This window comes from Oncorhynchus masou, chromosome 9 (genome assembly GCF_036934945.1).
Source record: "Oncorhynchus masou masou isolate Uvic2021 chromosome 9, UVic_Omas_1.1, whole genome shotgun sequence".
Classification (NCBI taxonomy): Eukaryota; Metazoa; Chordata; class Actinopteri; order Salmoniformes; family Salmonidae; genus Oncorhynchus; species Oncorhynchus masou.
This window is the reverse complement of record NC_088220.1, coordinates 143,901-164,332: the sequence shown is the minus strand read 5'-3', so window position 1 is coordinate 164,332 and position 20,432 is coordinate 143,901. Positions and strand designations below refer to the sequence as shown.

At 45.8% G+C, this 20,432-nt stretch overlaps 1 protein-coding gene across 1 annotated transcript; it reads right to left on the bottom strand.

Annotated features, from left to right (window-relative positions):
- Positions 1-1,367: 1,367 nt before the first annotated feature.
- Positions 1,368-14,096, bottom strand: trim105 (tripartite motif containing 105). The gene is made up of 9 exons (XM_064973014.1): positions 14,002-14,096; positions 11,757-12,126; positions 10,041-10,136; positions 8,833-9,066; positions 7,413-7,426; positions 6,987-7,102; positions 4,997-5,178; positions 3,019-3,180; positions 1,368-2,673 (listed from the first exon to the last, which is right to left on the bottom strand). Exons 2-9 carry the CDS (start codon positions 12,039-12,041, stop codon positions 2,458-2,460), a joined length of 1,305 nt encoding a protein of 434 aa, XP_064829086.1. The 5' UTR covers positions 12,042-12,126; positions 14,002-14,096; the 3' UTR covers positions 1,368-2,457.
- Between the last annotated feature and the right edge of the window lie 6,336 nt (positions 14,097-20,432).

Genomic DNA, 20,432 nt, shown 5'->3' with positions numbered 1-20,432 from the left:
AGACAGTAGGCTACTTGGAGAGTTCTGTCTGTTTCACCCCCATAGACAGTAGGCTACTTGGAGAGTACTGTCTGTTTCACCACCATAGACAGTAGGCTACTTGGAGAGTTCTGCCTGTTTCACCCCCATAGACAGTAGGCTACTTGGAGAGTTCTGTCTGTTTTCACCACCATAGACAGTAGGCTACTTGGAGAGTTCTGTCTGTTTTCACCACCATAGACAGTAGGCTACCACCATAGACAGTAGGCTACTTGGAGAGTTCTGTCTGTTTCACCACCATAGACAGTAGGCTACTTGGAGAGTTCTGTCTGTTTCACCACCATAGACAGTAGGCTACCACCATAGACAGTAGGCTACTTGGAGAGTTCTGTCTGTTTCACCACCATAGACAGTAGGCTACTTGGAGAGTTCTGTCTGTTTCACCACCATAGACAGTAGGCTACCCCCATAGACAGTAGGCTACTTGGAGAGTTCTGTCTGTTTCACCCCCATAGACAGTAGGCTACTTGGAGAGTTCTGCCTGTTTCACCCCCATAGACAGTAGGCTACTTGGAGAGTTCTGCCTGTTTCACCCCCATAGACAGTAGGCTACCCCCATAGACAGTAGGCTACTTGGAGAGTTCTGTCTGTTTCACCACCATAGACAGTAGGCTACTTGGAGAGTTCTGCCTGTTTCACCCCCATAGACAGTAGACTACATGGCTGTTTACTGTTGTTGTGTTTGACCATTCTTCTCAATGTGTTACGGGAACCTCAGAGCACCCCTGATAAACCTCCCCTTCTCGCACTTAGTGTGTTCCAGGACCGCCCAATTTACAAATGAAAACACTGCTGGCCATCCTGCACAGTGCCATCCATAACCCCCCCGGGGGCTGGTTCGTTACCCAGCTAGAAGGCTGCAGGCCTAATCCCCAACCCTCCATCCTGCACAGTGTGTTTGTGTGACCTCTGACCCTTGCAAGAGGAAACAGGAAGTGGCTGAGCGGTATGTTCGAGGAGATAACTGAGGTGCAACCTCGCTGGGTGACTGGCAGGGGGATGTCAGGGATGTTACTCAGGGATACAACACACTTCCTCCCCCAGGTGCACTGTGCTAACCCCGACGACAACCGAGACTCATGAACACAGAGGAAATCATATATTATTCATTCATTAGTTGTCAGTTTGTCAAAAGTTACTCACCACTCCACTATTTTCGGACGAGCTGCACGACAAAAAAGGTAGGCAGTGAAAAAGACAATCGCTGTTCATCATTTGTCAGATGACTCCCATTTAAAAACCATTGGCTCAATCTGTACTTTTCAGACAAAATCTGTGTTGCAGTACTCAGAGGTCATCTGAGTAGACACAAGACATGATAACAAGTGTTTGATTTGGTTCATTGTTTATTGTCAATGACACCCCCCCCCCAGAAAGTACTTTCTCTGATTACAATAAAAATCAGTCCTTCATTTAATCTGATGAGCAGAGATTGATTGAGATATGTAAATGTGTAGTATTCAGATTAGGGAAAAAATAATGATCGCAAAGACCTCAAACAAAATTAAAAAGGTACTGTGAAGAAATAAAACACTTTTAAAGCTATATTGAACCGATTAAAAATAGAGATCACATAAAAAGGTGAGAAGTTATAACATAAGCCCTGATGAGAAAGCAGGGGGATTTTAATGTGCGGTGTAATTATGGCATGTATCAATATCTACAGTGACTCTTAGACACAGGAGGAAACAGCCACTAAATGGACAACGGGCCCCATTTTGTCAAAAGAGCAACAGGCATATGGCCGAAACTTAAAAGATGCGCTATGCAGGAAGTCGCTCTGCCATTTCCTGGTTTCTAAAACTCTAGTAGTTTGCCGAATTTCAGTTTGTGACAAAATAAGGTAGTATAGTGTAGAGAATCATTGTACCATCTAAACCACTGAAATATACCTTCATAACCAAAAATATTGTTTCAGCTTTTTGAAGCTGGTGTACAAAACCGAAAGCAAAAGTCACAAGAAAGAAAATAAACTTTAGCATAGAAATATCACACATCTTCCACTTTTTAGACTTGTTTAAGTAGAATGAAATATCTATAACTCACATTTCTGTGAGAGTTTGCTCACCCAAAAAGTACACATAGCCACTAAAGCAGAATTTATTACAATATTTCTACTAGTCCTTTATAATGAGACCACGTTATGATTCCCATGATACATCATGCTGATAAGTCCTGGTGATGAGACCTCTCCTATAGCAACTGTTCCATTGCAAAACCCTTTGGAAGTAAACGCCTCAGAGGAATGAAGTGATATGGAGCATTTTAGCGATTTTGACTTGGGAAGCTCAAACAGTAGACACTTTGGACAAACTATTACAGCAACTGGCAAATCAAGAGCCGAGGATCAGAGAAAACCCATCTCAAAAACACACCAGTCAGGACCAAGAGGAGCATTATGGGATATGGTTTCTGACTCTAACGGGTCAGGTCAACAGGAGGACAGTGCAGCAGCTGTATGGGCTGTGGTTTCTGGTTAGTATCATTGACACACGGACTAAAGAAAGGCAGCACTCTGCCCCTGGGGCCGTTACTAAAGGAGTACAGGAGACTCATGTCATCAGCGTTATAGAAGGACACCTTCCTCTCATCACAGTCCAGGAACACCCCTATCCTCTGGGGAGACCAACCAACCTGCAGGACACAACATGGAGGAGAGAGAAACAACCAGATGTTATCAGGTGAAGCTGGATCAATGTTAAATTAAAAGAGCCACTTCAGCTCCAATAATCCATGAGTGCGATGCACTCGTAGGAAAAAAAAGAAGTTCCAAAACTGTTCTAGGCTGTCCCCACGGGAGAACCCTTTGAAGAACCTCTTTGGATTCCATGTAGAACTTCTTAAGGGGTTCTAAATGGAACCCAATAGGGTTCTAGGAGGAACCCAAAACGGTTCTGCAGTAGGGACAGCCGAAGAAGAGTCAACACTTGAGTTTCACTAAACCCTGAGGTGTCACTACTGTAGCGCAGAGGATCCCACCTGGAGCCGTGTCCAGGGCTGTGTGCCTGCAGAGTACTGGTCTCCCTCCCTCAGTCGTAGGGTCCAGTAACCACTCTCAGGACTCAGCTTGACCCGGGCCTGACGGTCAACCCGCTCTGACGCCACACCCAGGTCCCACTTGGCCTTGCTGCCCACTCCAACCTAGGAGGGATAGATATTAGTAAATAAATACCACAATACAATATCCTGTAATAGAGTAAACAGGGACTAGTGTCCTGTCCAGGGGGTGTCCTGTACATCAAGCTGTCTCACTACAGTAACAGGAGATAGACTAGTGTCCTGTCCAGGGGGTGTCCTGGTACATCAAGCTGTCTCACTACAGAAACAGGAAATAGACTAGTGTCCTGTCCAGGGGGTGTCCTGGTACATCAAGCTGCCTCACTACAGTAACAGGAGATAGACTAGTGTCCTGTCCAGGGGGTGTCCTGGTACATCAAGCTGTCTCTCTACAGTAACAGGAGATAGACTAGTGTCCTGTCCAGGGGGTGTCCTGGTACATCAAGCTGTCTCACTACAGAAACAGACTAGTGTCCTGGTACATCAAGCTGTCTCACTACAGAAACAGGAGACAGACTAGTGTCCTGTCCAGGGGGTGTCCTGGTACATCAAGCTGTCTCACTACAGAAACAGGAAATAGACTAGTGTCCTGTCCAGGGGGTGTCCTGGTACATCAAGCTGTCTCTCTACAGAACCAGGAGATAGACTAGTGTCCTGTCCAGGGGGTGTCCTGGTACATCAAGCTGTCTCACTACAGAAACGAGACTAGTGTCCTGTCCAGGGGGTGTCCTGTTCATCAAGCTGTCTCACTACAGAAACAGGAAATAGACTAGTGTCCTGTCCAGGGGGTGTCCTGGTACATCAAGCTGTCTCTCTACAGAACCAGGAGATAGACTAGTGTCCTGTCCAGGGGGTGTCCTGGTACATCAAGCTGTCTCACTACAGAAACGAGACTAGTGTCCTGTCCAGGGGTGTCCTGTTCATCAAGCTGTCTCACTACAGAAACAGGAAATAGACTAGTGTCCTGTCCAGGGGTGTCCTGGTACATCAAGCTGTCTCTCTACAGAACCAGGAGATAGACTAGTGTCCTGTCCAGGGGGTGTCCTGGTACATCAAGCTGTCTCACTACAGAAACGAGACTAGTGTCCTGTCCAGGGGGTGTCCTGTTCATCAAGCTGTCTCACTACAGAAACAGGAGATACTCAGTCTCAGACAAGGCTTACTTTACAATACAATAAAAAGCCACATTAAAATGTGCAGTTGTGCCACAGACGTCCACCAAAGCTGTTGGCAGAGAATGGTGTTCATGTTGAGGAGGATCCGTCTGTAATAAAGCCCTTTTGTTGGGGGGGGAAACTCATTCGGATTTGTATTTTATACAAATATATGATCCCCATTAGTTCCTGCCAAGGCAGCAGATTTGTCCCCAGTGGCCCACAGGGCCTGACTCCCCAGGCCTATGCCCAGCCATAGCTATACCCCTGACCAGTTGTGGAATCCATAGATTAGGTCCTAATGAATTTATTTAAAATTCACTGATTCTATTATGAACTAAAAATTAGTAAAATTGCTGCAATTATTTCTCTTCTTTTAAGTATTATACACATATTTAACAAAAATAGAATGCAGTGTCTGTGCGTCTGTCTACGCAGAAACTCCCCAAATTCACATGTGCCAAGCTTATAGCACAATACCCAAGAAGACTCGAGGCTGTAATCGCTGCCAAAGGTGCTTCAACAAAGTACTGAGTAAAGGGTCTGAATACTTATGTAAATTTGATATGCATTTCTTTTTTTTTTTTTTTTGACATTTGCATAAATTTCTAGTTTTTGCTTCGTCATTATGGGTTTGGTGTGTAGTTTGAGGGGGGAAAACAATCCATTTTAGAATACAGCTGTAACGTAACAAAATGTGGAAGAATTCTGAATACTCCCCGAATGCCCTGTATATACCACCCTACCTCCCAGTAGTGGCGTCCATCTTGGAAGCCCTGAGACCCCAGCACGTTGACAGACTGTAGGAACCTCTTAGGGTTGGGCTGGTAGGGGGTCATGCTATCACAGTCTACTGCGATGGTTCTGTCTCTGGATACATAGACACTGGGGTGGGCCGTGTCCACGTCGAATGTTATAGGGGCCGGCCCTGAGGGGGAAAGGGTAACATTAAGGTTCCATTTTAGATCACCTTTATGTTTACAGGGACGTCAACCATGTGGCCCAGGTCTCTCTTCTCCAGTGAGCCCTGAAGAGAACTATACAGAAAAATAAAAACAACCCTAGGACAGAGCACATTTAATAAAACAACCGTAGGATCAAGAGGGCGCAGATGAAGATGGTAGCATCACGACTAGCTCTTAAACTTCGTAGTATTTTTGATTTACGCACCATTTTCCATCTATATGTATATAGTCCTAATTCATTCCTTCTAGGATGTGTGTACCGCGTTTATGTTGTGTAATTTGTTAGATATTACTGCACTGTCGGAGCTAGAAGCATTTTGCTACGCCCGCAATAACATCTGCTAATCATTTGGGCATGTGACCATGAACACTTGATTTGTATACAGCAATTTCCTGCTATAAGTGATTCTGGAGTTGGTTCCATGTCGGGGGGGGGGGGAACTAAAAAACAGGAACATGAAGGACAAGCCAGTCACGAGATCGTGTCGGATATATGGTATGATTTTTATATGCTGACTACACAGGCCATGCGCATGTTGATTTTGTCCATCCACACCAGACACGATCAAAACTGAAACTATATTAAAATTTGTCACACACATAAAACATTAAATTGACATTTAGCCAACTTGCTAATTTGTTCGGGGGAGATGAACATTTGGGTTGTTATTTTACCTGAAATTAATAGTCCTTTATATAGCTGGATCTTTGTAGAATTTTGACCCAGAGTCAAAACTGTGAGACAGGCCTTTCCAAATCATCTCCAATACATTTTAATTTACCACAGCTGGACTCCAATCAAGTTGCAGAAACACCAAGGAGGATCAATGGAAACTGGATGCACCTGAGCTCAATTATCGAGTCTCATAGCAAAGGGTCTTAATACTTATGTAAATAAATGCTGTCTGCACGTCCAGCAGGGGGCAGAGGTTAAACGCTGTCTGCACGTCCAGCAGGGGGCAGAGGTTAAACGCTGTCTGCACGTCCAGCAGGGGGCAGAGGTTAAACGCTGTCTGTACGTCCAGCAGGGGGCAGAGGTTAAACGCTGTCTGCACGTCCAGCAGGGGGCAGAGGTTAAACGCTGTCTGCACGTCCAGCAGGGGGCAGAGGTTAAACGCTGTCTGCACGTCCAGCAGGGGGCAGAGGTTAAACGCTGTCTGCACGTCCAGCAGGGGGAAGAGGTTAAATGTTTAAGTAGAGGAGCTACGTCCCAATTACTACTTCTCTATGATGTAGAGGAATCACGCGCCAGGGGGGGGGAGGGGAGAGGAATCAGCGCCAGGAGAGAAGAGGAGAGGAATCAGCGCCAGGGGGGAAGGGGAGAGGAATCACGCACCAGGGGGGGGGGAAGGGGAGAGGAATCACGCGCCAGGGGGGGGGGAAGGGGAGAAGAATCACGCGCCAGGAGGAGGAAATCTAATGCGGGTGACTGCAATAAAGACAAGCAGACATTTTGTTTTGTGGAGGTAAGTAGTGCAGCATACAGGGAACAGGGGGCCAGTTGGCACGCATCCTGGAACTAGGCCAGCATCCTGGAACTAGGCCAGCCGTAGGGGGCCAGTTGGCACGCATCCTGGAACTAGGCCAGCATCCTGGAACTAGGCCAGCCGTAGGGGGCCAGTTGGCACGCATCCTGGAACTAGGCCAGCATCCTGGAACTAGGCCAGCCGTAGGGGGCCAGTTGGCACGCATCCTGGAACTAGGCCAACCGTAGGGGGCCAGTTGGCACGCATCCTGGAACTAGGCCAGCCGCGGAGGGGCGGGATCTTACCGGGTTTGAGAGACTTGAACATCTTCCTCCACGTGATGTACTGCAGCGGGGCCATGTATCTACTGCTGAAGCCGTTCAAGTCGAGCTCTGGTCCTGGGCCCACGTCTAAAGGAGGCCTGGTGAAGACAGAAACCATGTCAATCACTTGGTGAAAACAGAGGATTTAAAGGGACATTTCTATTAAATACCTCCCAAATTGCACCCTATTCTCTTAATTAGTGCACTACTTTTGACCAGAGCCTAGTCTCTTAATTAGTGCACTACTTTTGTATGAGCACCGGTCAAACGGAAGGCACTATAAAGCCTCCGTACTCCTTTAGTCCAATTTGTTTATTTTTTTTACATTGTTTGAAAACAAACATGTTAGATTGTGAAGAGGTTCAACGCTGTTGGCCATGCCAGAGGGGGAGTCCAAGAATCACTCACCGTATCTGTGGAAGCTGCAGAGAGAGAGAGAGAAATCAGGGTGAGATATTAGCTACGAATTCAAGATGTTTAAAAACAAAAAGATAAATCCAGATCCAATACTCTACTGCAGGGAACACTGCTCTACCGTCTCAAAGGAATACTTTCAATACCACAGAAATGCATTTTAAAAATCGGCAAATATTTACTTAAAATCTGTGTTAGAATATGTAGCATATTTGATTTAAAACTGCAAGAAATATCAGCTGCTTGGCAAAATGTGTAGAATTGTAGAAAATTGCCTTAAATAGCACAAACTTCTTAACCACAAAGTGGCCTTTAAAATGTTCCCTAAAATCTGGCTGCTCCCTCTGCCACACTTACCATTTAAGCAACCTTTTTGATCCAGTAAACCCTGGAATGCAGTAGATAGAACTAGAACTCAACGAGCAGTTGGGGGAGCATTGTTCTACTACAACTGTGCTCTCCAACCCTGTTCCTAGAGAGAGAACCTACAGGTGGGTAGCCCTGTGGGAACAGGGTTAGAAAGCTCTGCTCCATGGTGTCAGATACACCCGAGTTAATAAACCCCCAAGGGTCAAAACAGTAGTCCTCTCTCTAAACCCCCAAGGGTCAAAACAGTAGTCCCCTCTCTAAACCCCCAAGGGTCAAAACAGTAGTCCTCTCTCTAAACCCCCAAAGGGTCAAAACAGTAGTCCCCTCTCTAAACCCCCAAAGGGTCAAAACAGTAGTCCCCTCTCTAAACCCCCAAAGGGTCAAAACAGTAGCCCTCTATAAACCCCAAAGGGTCAAAACAGTAGTCCCCTCTCTAAACCCCCAAAGGGTCAAAACAGTAGTCCCCTCTCTAAACCCCCAAAGGGTCAAAACAGTAGTCCCCTCTCTAAACCCCCAAAGGGTCAAAACAGTAGTCCCCTCTCTAAACCCCCAAAGGGTCAAAACAGTAGTCCCCTCTCTAAACCCCCAAAGGGTCAAAACAGTAGTCCCCTCTCTAAACCCCCAAAGGGTCAAAACAGTAGTCCCCTCTAAACCCCCAAAGGGTCAAAACAGTAGTCCCCTCTCTAAACCCCCAAAGGGTCAAAACAGTAGTCCCCTCTATAAACCCCCAACGGTCAAAACAGTAGTCCTCTATAAACCCCCAAAGGGTCAAAACAGTAGTCCCCTCTCTAAACCCCCAAAGGGTCAAAACAGTAGTCCTCTATAAACCCCAAAGGGTCAAAACAGTAGTCCCCCCTATAAACCCCAAAGGGTCCAAACAGTAGTCCCCTCTATCAGCAGACTGGAATGTGGTCGTTGCGGCTCAAGTCAAGGAGAGTTTCAGGAAACAATATTCTCCACTCAACAACATCACTTTTTTCCTTTTCTATTAGTCACAGACACGCCTACTTGGGATTTCTATAAACCCTGAAGAACTCCTCAATACCTCTACCAGTCCAGTCTGGTGCGTGGTAGTAGCAGCCTCATGCAGGATTCTCATACTGTGATCCAGCTGACTGACAGCCTCTCTGACAGCCTCCAGGTGGCGCTGCAGCTGTTCCAGAGCCACCTCCTGCTCCCTCCGCAGCCGTTCCAACACACACGCCTCCTCCTCCGCGAGGAAGGCCTGCAACGCCTGGAACTCCCCTTGGATCCGCACCTGCAGCTCAGAGCCAATTCTCTACAGACAGAGGGGAGAGATGGAGGGGGGGGGGTGGATATCAACCTGGATATAAATCAAATCCTAAATTTAAATCAAATCCCCCATCACTCCTGTGTTCCAATGGCACGTTGTGTTAGCTAATACAAGTTTATCATTTTAAAAGGCTAATTGATCATTAGAAAACCCTTTTGCAATTATGTTAACACAGCTGAATACTGTTGTCCTGATTAAAGAAGCAATACAACTGGCCTTCTTTAGACTAGTTGAGTATCTGGAGCATCAGCATTTGTGGGTTCGATTACAGGCTCAAAATGGCGAGAAACAAAGACCTTTCTTCTGAAACTCGTCAGTCTATTCTTGTTCTGAGAAATGAAGGCTATTAAATTGATCTCATACAACGCTGTGTACTACTCCCTTCCAGAACAGTGCAAACTGGCTCTCACTAGAATAGAAAGAGGAGTGGGAGGCCACGGTGCACAACTGAGCAAGACGACAAGTACATTAGTGGGTCTAGTTTCAGAAACAGACGCCTCACAAGTCCTCAACTGGCAGCTTCATTAAATAGTACCCGCAAAACACCAGTCTCAACGTCATGAGGCGACTCCGGGATGCTGACCTTCTAGGCAGAGTAGCAAGGAAAAAGCCATATCTCAGACTGGCCAATAAAAATAAAAGATTAAGATGAGCAAAATAACAGACATTGGACAGAGGAACTCTGCCTAGAAGACCAGCGTCCCAGAGTCACCTCTTCACTGTTGAGGTCGAGACTGGTGTTTTGCAGGTACTATTTAATGAAGCTGCCAGTTGAGGACTTGTTTCTCAAACTAGACACTAATTATTTTTTTAACAACTTAAATCTATAATCTTCATGTCCAACTATTTGTTTTAAATTGTGACGGCCAAGAGGACAGACTTAACGTTGATGGATGTCCTCCTAAACCTTTATAGACTCCATTGTTCCTAGTCTCTGCATCACACACACAGGTCTTTACCTTGATGCTCTCCATCTTGTCCTGGTCTCCGTTTAGAACAGTGATGAAATCCTCTCGTCTCCGTCTGTGGGCCTCCAACGAATCCTTCTGTTGTTTCTGACAAAACATAAAAAGAACGGTCAAAATGTTACTTCAAAAAAAAAAAAGTTCATGAGGAAAGAGTTTCCTGTCTTTTAATTGGAAGAATATAGAACAATTGATCGCAGGGATGGGCAACATTGAGTGGGGAGAAACAGTGAGCACAGAAATCTGAATTCATCCCGAGGGGCCGCAGTGGCTCCATGTACCCCGCTCCCTACCCACAGTCCCCGCCAGCCCGAGCCTTTTGGGGCCCCTCTCCTTGCGAGGAAAACATTTTAGCCAAATGTCCGTCTCATTCCTCTCCCGGAATGACTCATCTGTAGCTGCTGTATCCACACTGGTGAAGTCATTTAATGCTACAAAGTAACAAAATAATCTATTTCAAAAGGTAGAAATAAATATATAAAAACAGGTACTTTGGTGGTGGGTGGGGTCAAATCTGTTAAAAATCATGGTTCTGTTCCGGACAACTATTGGAAGATAACATGGGTTGATTAAGTTACTGTGACTGACATAACCAGATAAAACCACAGGCCTGCAAGATGCCCATCCCTGCTATCAGGGAATAGAAGAGACCTTTGGTTTGAGACCAAGTGTTCCAAACGGCACCCTATATAGTCCCTACAGCCCCAGTCAAAAGAAGTGCACTATAAAGGGTATAGGGTCATTTGGGATGAATTATAGAGTGAATTATTGTCAGTTAGATTACACTGTGCTGCTAGGCAGAACATGCCTTCACTACCTCAACAGCGAGAGAGCGACGGGAACAGCGAGAGCGAGACACGGGAACAGCGAGAGCGAGACACGGGAACAGCGAGAGCGAGACACGGGAACAGCGAGAGCGAGACACGGGAACAGCGAGACACGAGGTGGTCACCGACACATTTGAAATGTCTTTATTATCTTGGAACTTGTGAGTGTAATGTTCACTTCATTTATTTGTGTCACTTGTTTATTTACTTCAATTGCTTTGGCAATGTTAACATACGGGGAGGGTGGGGCAAGATGAGGAACTAGAGGGACACATGAGAAGCCATTGTCCCCCCCATTTCCTTAACTCAAAGGTCACTTTCTGTCCATGTTTACATACGATGACTTGAAGCTGATATTTGTTAAAGGTTTCAAACAGAATCCCCGAGTCATCAGCAAGGCCGCTACCGTGCAAGGCTGAACCAGAACTTCAGTGAAAAGTCAAGGCTTGAAGTTAGACACGAATATAAAAACCAACTCCGTCATTTATTGGATAAACCAACCATGTTTCAGCATCACTGTGCCTTCAGGGGTCTGAAGGAGGCACAGTGATGCCCGAAATGTTGGCCGTTTACCCAATAAATTACTGGGAGCTGTACATAGCGACTGTCGACTATTTATTTTTATAGGCTACAGGTCACCAGCCATTAATATGCACCTCTACCTACTTCCTTTAGGTGCGCAAGCCATTGCTTTTTACTAATTCGGTCATATAATAACACAAGAACACCACATCACACTCCATACTATGACACAACAGCTGCACAAAGAAAAAGACAACTCTTAAAATAACTAACTCGCCCGTATATTCTCAACACAACTAACTCGCCCGTATATTCTCAACACAACTAACTCGCCCGTATATTCTCAACACAACTAACTCACCTGTATATTCTGGACATAGCAGTCAGAGGTGGAGGCCCTAACCTTCTCCACCATGGCAGTCACCAGATAGTTGGTCTGGAAGTGTTTGTTGGTGAACTCCTTCCTACACTGGGGACAGGAAACCGGTGTCTGGGTACCCCTCCAGTAGGTACTGATACAGTGCTTACAGAAGTGATGCATGCACCCCAGCATCACCGGCTCAGTAAAGAGGTCACAGCAGATGGCGCAGGTCAAGTCTTCTCTGAGACTGGACTGGCTCTTACTGTTGGGAGCTGCCGCAGACATGATGAGGACGCTCTGTTCTTTTAGAATGAGGCACTTCAGTTCATAGACAGGCTAGAGGCAGACCACAGGGCTGGTCGCTAAGAGACTGGAGGGTGAGAGAGAGACAGTGTTATACACACACACACACACACACACTTTTAGGCTAGGAGTATTCATATCAGTACAGTAGCTGTACACCTAGCTACACTGAATCTCAATGACATCAACTGTCGGGAGGCTAATAGTTGAGCCTTCTAAACTCACCATGTAAAATGGAATTGATCAAAACACAAATGTTGTTGTTTTCAGCCTGGCTAGAGTAACAGTCGTCAGGGAGAGTGCACCCACAGCAAGCAAATAACACTTGGTCTGTTACACAGCTAACCATTAGGGTAGGATGGGGGTGTCCAGTATAGAAAACATTTACAGCTCATTAGTAGGCTGGACAATAAGGATGAATCTAAATTCACCCAAGGCTGAAAAATTGGCAAAGGACCTTTGTCTGAGCCGTGCCCATAGCAGAGGAACGCCTGTTTAGACTGGAGACGCTTAGTTACATTTCCCCTAAATGCCACCAAAAACAACATGCGTTATCCTTTTATTATTTTACCACTACAAATCTGTTCTGGGGAAGAAACTGGAAAATAACTCGTGTAGAAAGTAAACACCTCGATGGTGCCAAGTTTGCTTATGTCTGCATAACGAGGAAGTGGGGGGGGTGCAACTTTAGACTATTTCTGGTCTAAGCGATCGATGACAGCAGAGTAAACTGTCCAATCTTATTTCATTAGAAAGAGTATCCTGACTAAAATGCTGTACGAGCTGGAGTAAATACAAATCTAAATAAACACATTGCGGGATACTTAGCGAAATACACAAGCATGCCTCGCCATAGGAAAACAATGGGGGGGGGGGGGGGGCTCAACGTTCAAAGGGCAAAAGGTAATCCGGAGCTGGCGTTTGGTGACAATGGAGTACCCTGCCTTACATAATTAGAAAGAGAAGATCATCATGTTTAAAATGGTGGCCAATTAAAACAAAAAATTAAATACACATTGAGTTATTTGGCCAAATAGACAGACCTATATTTCCCCTATAGTAAAAGAATGGGACGAGCTCATAGCAACGGGAGTCATGTTATTCACATCTCTACCGAGCAGTAACGTGGACAGGTCTCATAGCCCACAGTAGTAAAGCACTGCGCCCCACAACACACCGGGAACAGTCGGTTCTGACGGAGAGTCGGTGCGCAACTACTTATACAGGAGTTGGCAGGGTGAAAAACGGCCTTAAAACAAAAGGCCTGGGGGTTGTTTTTTCCGTGTTTACTTCAAAACTACGGCAAGCAAGCTGGGACATATGGTAATATTATGAAGAGACGAAAATAATAAAACACATTTGTTAGAAATGTTAATGTGTCCAGCCTGTCATTAGTTAACTAATCACAAAACCATTTGAGTGGTTTTCGTAATAGTTCTCTAAACTCGAAAGTAAACTGGATATTGACCTAGTCAGCTGACATTAACGGGAACGGTTCAGCTGGGGGGGGGGGGGGGTAATAACAAAATACTTATCAAAGAATACAGTACTAAAGGTCGATTTTTTTTTTTTTTACACAAATTAAAACGTGTCAGTTTGTCAATGTCACGCGGTTGGTGTAATAACATGTTCAACTACTTTGTGATGCCTTTAGATTGAAAGAAAATTAACAACTAAGGGAATAATGTTGTACTTTCTAATTTAATTCTCAAACCCCGGCCTTGTTCGGTCTCTTTCGTAAGTTTCCCCCTGAGGTTTTCCTATTTGAACCTCTGGTTTAGAAACCTTGTGGTTATAGTTAGTTGGCAAGCATACTCCTAGTTAACTAATGCACGGTATCTAGCTACATGTTTAAAAACAACACATTAGCAAGCTACTATTTGATTATTTGGTGTGCACGATACAACTTGTGTATAAAGAGTCGAAGGAATATGTGACCTACTGTCTCTGCAGCCCGAGGTGGAGAGCTTTAGCACGAGCTCTTCGCCAGATGTTAGTTAACTGCTGAGCCCCGCCTCGCCAGGAAGTCCAGACTCAGGGTTGCCAGGTCTATTTACATTTATAGCCCATACCTAGTCAAAAACCCGCCACAAGGCCTGAAAACCACTTCCCTTTCAACTTATTTAATGCGCCTAAAAGTCGTTTCTGTGCTTTGTCGCCGTTATTTATTTGATTAATTAGTTAGAGCAGAGCTGTTGACCGGGGTATGGGTAGCCAGGTGGAAAGCATGGCCAGCCATAGGAAAATGCTTATTAAATTCCATTTATCAGTGGTGACAGTGTTTCCTATCCTCAGTGCAGTGGGCAGCTGGGAGGAGGTGCTCTTATTCTCCATGGACTTTACAGTGTCCCAGAACTTTTGGGAGTTTGTGCTACAGGATACAAATTTCTGTTTGAAAAAGCTAGCCTTTGCTTTCCTAACTGCCTGTGATTCCATGAAAAGTTGCATATCGTGGGGGCTATTCGATGCTAATGCAATACGCCAACAGGATGTTTTTGTGCTGGTCAAGGGCAGTCAGGTCTGGAGAGAACCAAGGGCTATATCTGTTCCTGGTTCTCCATTTTTTTGAATGGGGCATGCTTATTTAATATTGTGCGGAAAGCACTTTTAAAGAATAGCCAGGCATCTTCTACTGACTGAATGAGGTCAATATCCTTCCAGGATACCCGGGCCAGGTCGATTAGAAAGGCATGCTCGCTGAAGTGTTTTAGGAAGCGTTTGACCGTGATGAGGGGTGGTTGTTTGACAGTGATGAGGGGTGGTCGTTTGACAGTGATGAGGGGTGGCTGTTTGATAGTGATGAGGGGTGGTCGTTTGACAGTGATGAGGGGTGGTCGTTTGACAGTGATGAGGGGTGGTCGTTTGACAATGATGAGGGGTGGTCGTTTGACAGTGATGAGGGGTGGTCGTTTGATAGTGATGAGGGGTGGTCGTTTGATAGTGATGAGGGGTGGTCGTTTGACAGTGATGAGGGGTGGTCGTTTGACCGTGATGAGGGGTGGCTGTTTGATAGTGATGAGGGGTGGTCGTTTGATAGTGATGAGGGGTGGTCGTTTGATAGTGATGAGGGGTGGCTGTTTGATAGTGATGAGGGGTGGCTGTTTGATAGTGATGAGGGGTGGCCGTTTGACAGTGATGAGGGGTGGTCGTTTGATAGTGATGAGGGGTGGTCGTTTGATAGTGATGAGGGGTGGTCGTTTGACAGTGATGAGGGGTGGTCGTTTGACCGTGATGAGGGGTGGCTGTTTGATAGTGATGAGGGGTGGTCGTTTGACAGTGATGAGGGGTGGTCGTTTGACAGTGATGAGTGGAGGTCATTTGACAGTGATGAGGGGTGGTCATTTGACAGTGATGAGGGGTGGTCGTTTGACCGTGATGAGGGGTGGCTGTTTGATAGTGATGAGGGGTGGTCGTTTGACAGTGATGAGGGGTGGTCGTTTGACAGTGATGAGTGGAGGTCATTTGACAGTGATGAGGGGTGGTCGTTTGACAGTGATGAGGGGTGGTCGTTTGACAGTGATGAGGGGTGGTCGTTTGACAGTGATGAGGGGTGGTCATTTGACCGTGATGAGGGGTGGCTGTTTGATAGTGATGAGGGGTGGTCGTTTGACAGTGATGAGGGGTGGTCGTTTGACAGTGATGAGTGGAGGTCGTTTGACCGCGGACCCATTTCGGGCGCAGGCAATGAGGCAGTGATCGCTGAGATCTTGGTTGAAGACAGCAGATGTGTATTTAGAGGGCTGGTTGGTCAGGATGATACCTATGAGGGTGCCCGTGTTTACGGATTTAGGGTTGTACCTGGTAGGTTCCATGATAATTTGTGTCAGATTGAGGGCATCTAGCTTAGATTGTAGGACGCCCGGGGTGTTAAGCATATCCCAATTTTCGGTCCCAATAACAGTACAACCTCTGAAGATAAATTGGGGGCAATTAATTCACATATGGTGTCCAGGGCACAGCTGGGGGCTGAGGGGGGGTCTATAACAAGCGGCAACAGTGAGAGACTTATTTTTAAAAGTAGAAGCTCTAACTGTTTGGGCACAGACCTGAATATCATGACAGAACTCTGCAAGCTCTCTCTGCAGTAGATGTTCTGTACTCTCTGGCATGTTGTTCTGAGTGTAAACTAATTTGACGTACTCTCTCTGCAGTAGATTGAAACTTGTGGAGATTGGAATTACTTCAAGGAAGTGAGAATATGGCGGAAACTGAGGTTTTGTTTGAAACTGCTAGTGAGTCGGGTGAAGCTAATAGCACAGGAAGTGAGTGAGAGGGTTACCGTGGTGACGAAAAAGGGATACAAGAGAAGAACAGTTGTGGTGGAAACTAGGAAACCCCTAGCCTCGGTTTTAGTCGGAGTGAAGGTGTTGGACCAATGCTACATGGGAAATCTGTTTAGCGTCTACAGGAAAATCTGGAATTTGTTGGAGGAAAGTGTGGAGTTGGTGAGAGTCACAACAAGTGGTCTTATTTTTATTTTTTGTGTGTCTGAGGAGCAGAAGAAATGTGTTTTAAGACTCAAAAAGATATCGGAGTGGAATGTTTCCCGTATGGATTTTCGAAGCAGGGCGCCTATCAAGGGGGTCATTTCTGGGATGGCGCAAGAAATTAAGGCAGAGGGTATAACTGAAGATGTCAATCGAGTGGTTGGTGCTCGTCGACTGACCCGTAGGTACTGACCCATAGGTACTGACCCGTATGTACTGACCCGTAGGTACTGACCCGTATGTACTGACCCGTATGTACTGACCCGTAGGTACTGACCCGTATGTACTGACCCGTAGGTACTGACCCGTATGTACTGACCCGTAGGTACTGACCCGTAGGTACTGACCCATAGGTACTGACCCGTATGTACTGACCCGTAGGTACTGACCCGTAGGTACTGACCCGTAGGTACTGACCCGTATGTACTGACCCATATGTACTGGCCCGTAGGTACTGACCCGTAGGTACTGACCCGTAGGTACTGACCCGTAGGTACTGACCCATATGTACTGACCCGTAGGTACTGACCCGTAGGTACTGACCCGTAGGTACTGACCCGTATGTACTGACCCGTAGGTACTGACCCATATGTACTGACCCGTATGGTTGCTGGAGAATATACATTTACTTCATCCATGCTACTGTTGTTTGATGAAGAGTCTCTCCCTTCTCATATAAAGTTTGGATTCATGAAATACCCTGAAAGAGCTTATGTGCACAAGCACCTTCAGTGTCAAAAATGTAAAAGATTTGGTCATGTGTCAAGTGTGTGCAGAAGGGAAGAGTATCGTGTGCCAGATGAAGGAAAATGCTGCGAATGTGGGGGTGAACATGCGCCCGAATTTCTGGGGTTTCCTGTTATTGTTTAAGGAGAATGAGGTGGCAAGGGTAAGGAGTGTCCTGTTAGGGTTGAAGGAGAATGAGGTGACAAGGGTAAGGAGTGTCCTGTTATTGTTTAAGGAGAATGAGGTGACAAGGGTAAGGAGTGTCCTGTTAGGGTTGAAGGAGGTGGCAAGGGTAAGGAGTGTCATGTTAGGGTTGAAGGAGAATGAGGTGGCAAGGAGTGTCCTGTTAGGGTTGAAGGAGAATGAGATGGCAAGGAGTGTCATGTTAGGGTTGAAGGAGGTGGCAAGGGTAAGGAGTGTCCTGCTAGGGTTGAAGGAGAATGAGATGGCAAGGAGTGTCCTGTTAGGGTTGAAGGAGGTGACAAGGGTAAGGAGTGTCCTGCTAGGGTTGAAGGAGAATGAGATGGCAAGGAGTGTCCTGTTAGGGTTGAAGGAGGTGACAAGGGTAAGGAGTGTCATGTTAGGGTTGAAGGAGGTGACAAGGGTAAGGAGTGTCATGTTAGGGTTGAAGGAGGTGACAAGGGTAAGGAGTGTCATGTTAGGGTTGAAGGAGGTGACAAGGGTAAGGAGTGTCCTGTTAGGGTTGAAGGAGAATGAGGTGGCAAGGAGTGTCCTGTTATGGTTGAAGGAGAATGAGATGGCAAGGAGTGTCCTGTTAGGGTTGAAGGAGGTGGCAAGGGTAAGGAGTGTCCTGCTAGGGTTGAAGGAGAATGAGATGGCAAGGAGTGTCCTGTTAGGGTTGAAGGAGGTGGCAAGGGTAAGGAGTGTCCTGCTAGGGTTGAAGGAGAATGAGATGGCAAGGAGTGTCCTGTTATGGTTGAAGGAGGTGGCAAGGGTAAGGAGTGTCCTGCTAGGGTTGAAGGAGAATGAGGTGGCAAGGAGTGTCCTGTTATGGTTGAAGGAGAATGAGGTGGCAAGGAGTGTCCTGTTAGGGTTGAAGGAGAATGAGGTGGCAAGGAGTGTCCTGTTAGAACAGAGAAGCTACGTCTGGTAAGACGAGGGGTGGGGGTGTGTGTCTATTTGGCAATAACAGTTGGTGTGCAATGTCTAATATTAAAGAAGTCTCGAGGTATTCCTCACCTGAGGTAGAGTACCTTATGATAAGCTGTAGACCACACTATCTACCAAGAGAGTTTTCATCTACAGTGGGGCAAAAAAGTATTTAGTCAGCCAACAATTGTGCAAGTTCTCCCACTTAAAAAGATGAGAGAGGCCTGTAATTTTCATCATAGGTACAGTTCAACTATGACAGACAAAATGAGAAAATATCCAGAAAAATCACATTGTAGGATTTTTAATGAATTTATTTGCAAATTATGATGGAAAATAAGTATTTGGTCAATAACATAAGTTTATCTCAATACTTTGTTATATACCCTTTGTTGGCAATGACAGAGGTCAAACGTTTTCTGTAAGTTTTCACAAGGTTTTCACACACTGTTGCTGGTATTTTGGCCCATTCCTACATGCAGATCTCCTCTAGAGCAGTGATGTTTTGGGGCTGTTGCTGGGCAACACAGACTTTCAACTCCCTCCAAATATTTTCTATGGGGTTGAGATCTGGAGTCTGGCTAGGCCACTCCAGGACCTTGAAATGCTTCTCACGAAGCCACTCCTTCGTAGCCCAGGCGGTGTGTTGGGGATCATTGTCATGCTGAAAGACCCAGCCACGTTTCATCTTCAATGCCCTTGCTGATGGAAGGAGGTTTTCACTCAAAATCTCACGATACATGGCCCCATTCATTCTTTCCTTTACACGGATCAGTCGTCCTGGTCCCTTTGCAGAAAAACAGCCACAAAGCATTATGTTTCCACCCCCATGCTTCACAGTAGGTATGGTGTTCTTTGGATGCAACTCAGCATTCTTTGTCCTCCAAACACGACGAATTTAGTTTTTACCAAAAAGTTATATTTTGGTTTCATCTGACCATATGACATTCTCCCAATCTTCTTCTGGATCCTCCAAATGCTCTCTAGCAAACTTCAGACGGGCCTGGACATGTACTGGCTTAAGCAGGGGGACACGTCTGGCACTGCAGGATTTGAGTCCCTGGCGGCGTAGTGTGCTACTGATGGAAGGCTTTGTTACTTTGGTCCCAGCTCTCTGCAGGTCATTCACTAGGTCCCCCCGTGTGGTTCTGGGATTTTTGCTCACCGCTGTTGTGATCATTTTGACCCCACGGGGTGAGATCTTGCGTGGAGCCCAAGATTGAGGGAGATTATCAGTGGTCTTGTATGTCTTCCATTTCCTAATAATTGCTCCCACAGTTGATTTCTTCAAACCAAGCTGCTTACCTATTTCAGATTCAGTCTTCCCAGCCTGGTGCAGGTCTACAATTTTGTTTCTGGTGTCCTTTGACAGCTCTTTGGTCTTGGCCATAGTGGAGTTTGGAGTGTGACTGTTTGAGGTTGTGGACAGGTGTCTTTTATACTGATAACAAGTTCAAACAGGTGCCCTTAATACAGGTAACGAGTGGAGGACAAGAAGAGCCTCTTAAAGAAGAAGTTACTGGTCTGTGAGAGCCAGAAATCTTGCTTGTTTGTAGGTGACCAAATACATATTTTCCACCATAATTTGCAAATAAATTCATAAAAAATCATACAATGTGATTTTCTGGATTCTTTTTCTCTCATTATGTCTGTCATAGTTGAAGTGTACCTATGATGATTGGTGGCTGAATAAATACTTTTTTGCCCCACTGTATATTATTCATAGCCATCTATTTACCACCACAGACCGATGCTGGCACTAAGACCACATTCAACCAGCTGTATAAGGCCATAAGCTAACAAGAGAACGCTCATACAGAAGCGGCGCTCCTAGTGGCCGGGGTCTGCAGGCAAACTTCAATCAGTTTTACCATATTTTTACCAGCATGTCACATATGCAACCAGAGGAAAACAAACTCTAGACTACCTTTACATCACACACAGAGATGCATACAAAGCTCTCCCCCGCCCTCCATTTGGCAAATCTGACCATAATTCTATCCTCCTGATTCCTGCTGACAAGCAACAACTAAAGCAGGAAGTACCAGTG

What these genes read in the sequence shown, in the direction of transcription:
- trim105 (XM_064973014.1), bottom strand. Translation starts at nt 12,041, where the DNA reads ATGTCTGCGGCAGCTCCCAACAGTAAGAGCCAGTCCAGTCTCAGAGAA. An exon ending in GTTCAAGTCTCTCAAACCCG is followed by an intron (nt 5,179 to 6,986) that starts GTAAGATCCCGC and finishes TTTCCCCCTCAG; the next exon opens with GGCCGGCCCCTATAACATTC. An exon ending in ATGGACGCCACTACTGGGAG is followed by an intron (nt 3,181 to 4,996) that starts GTAGGGTGGTAT and finishes TATCCCTCCTAG; the next exon opens with GTTGGAGTGGGCAGCAAGGC.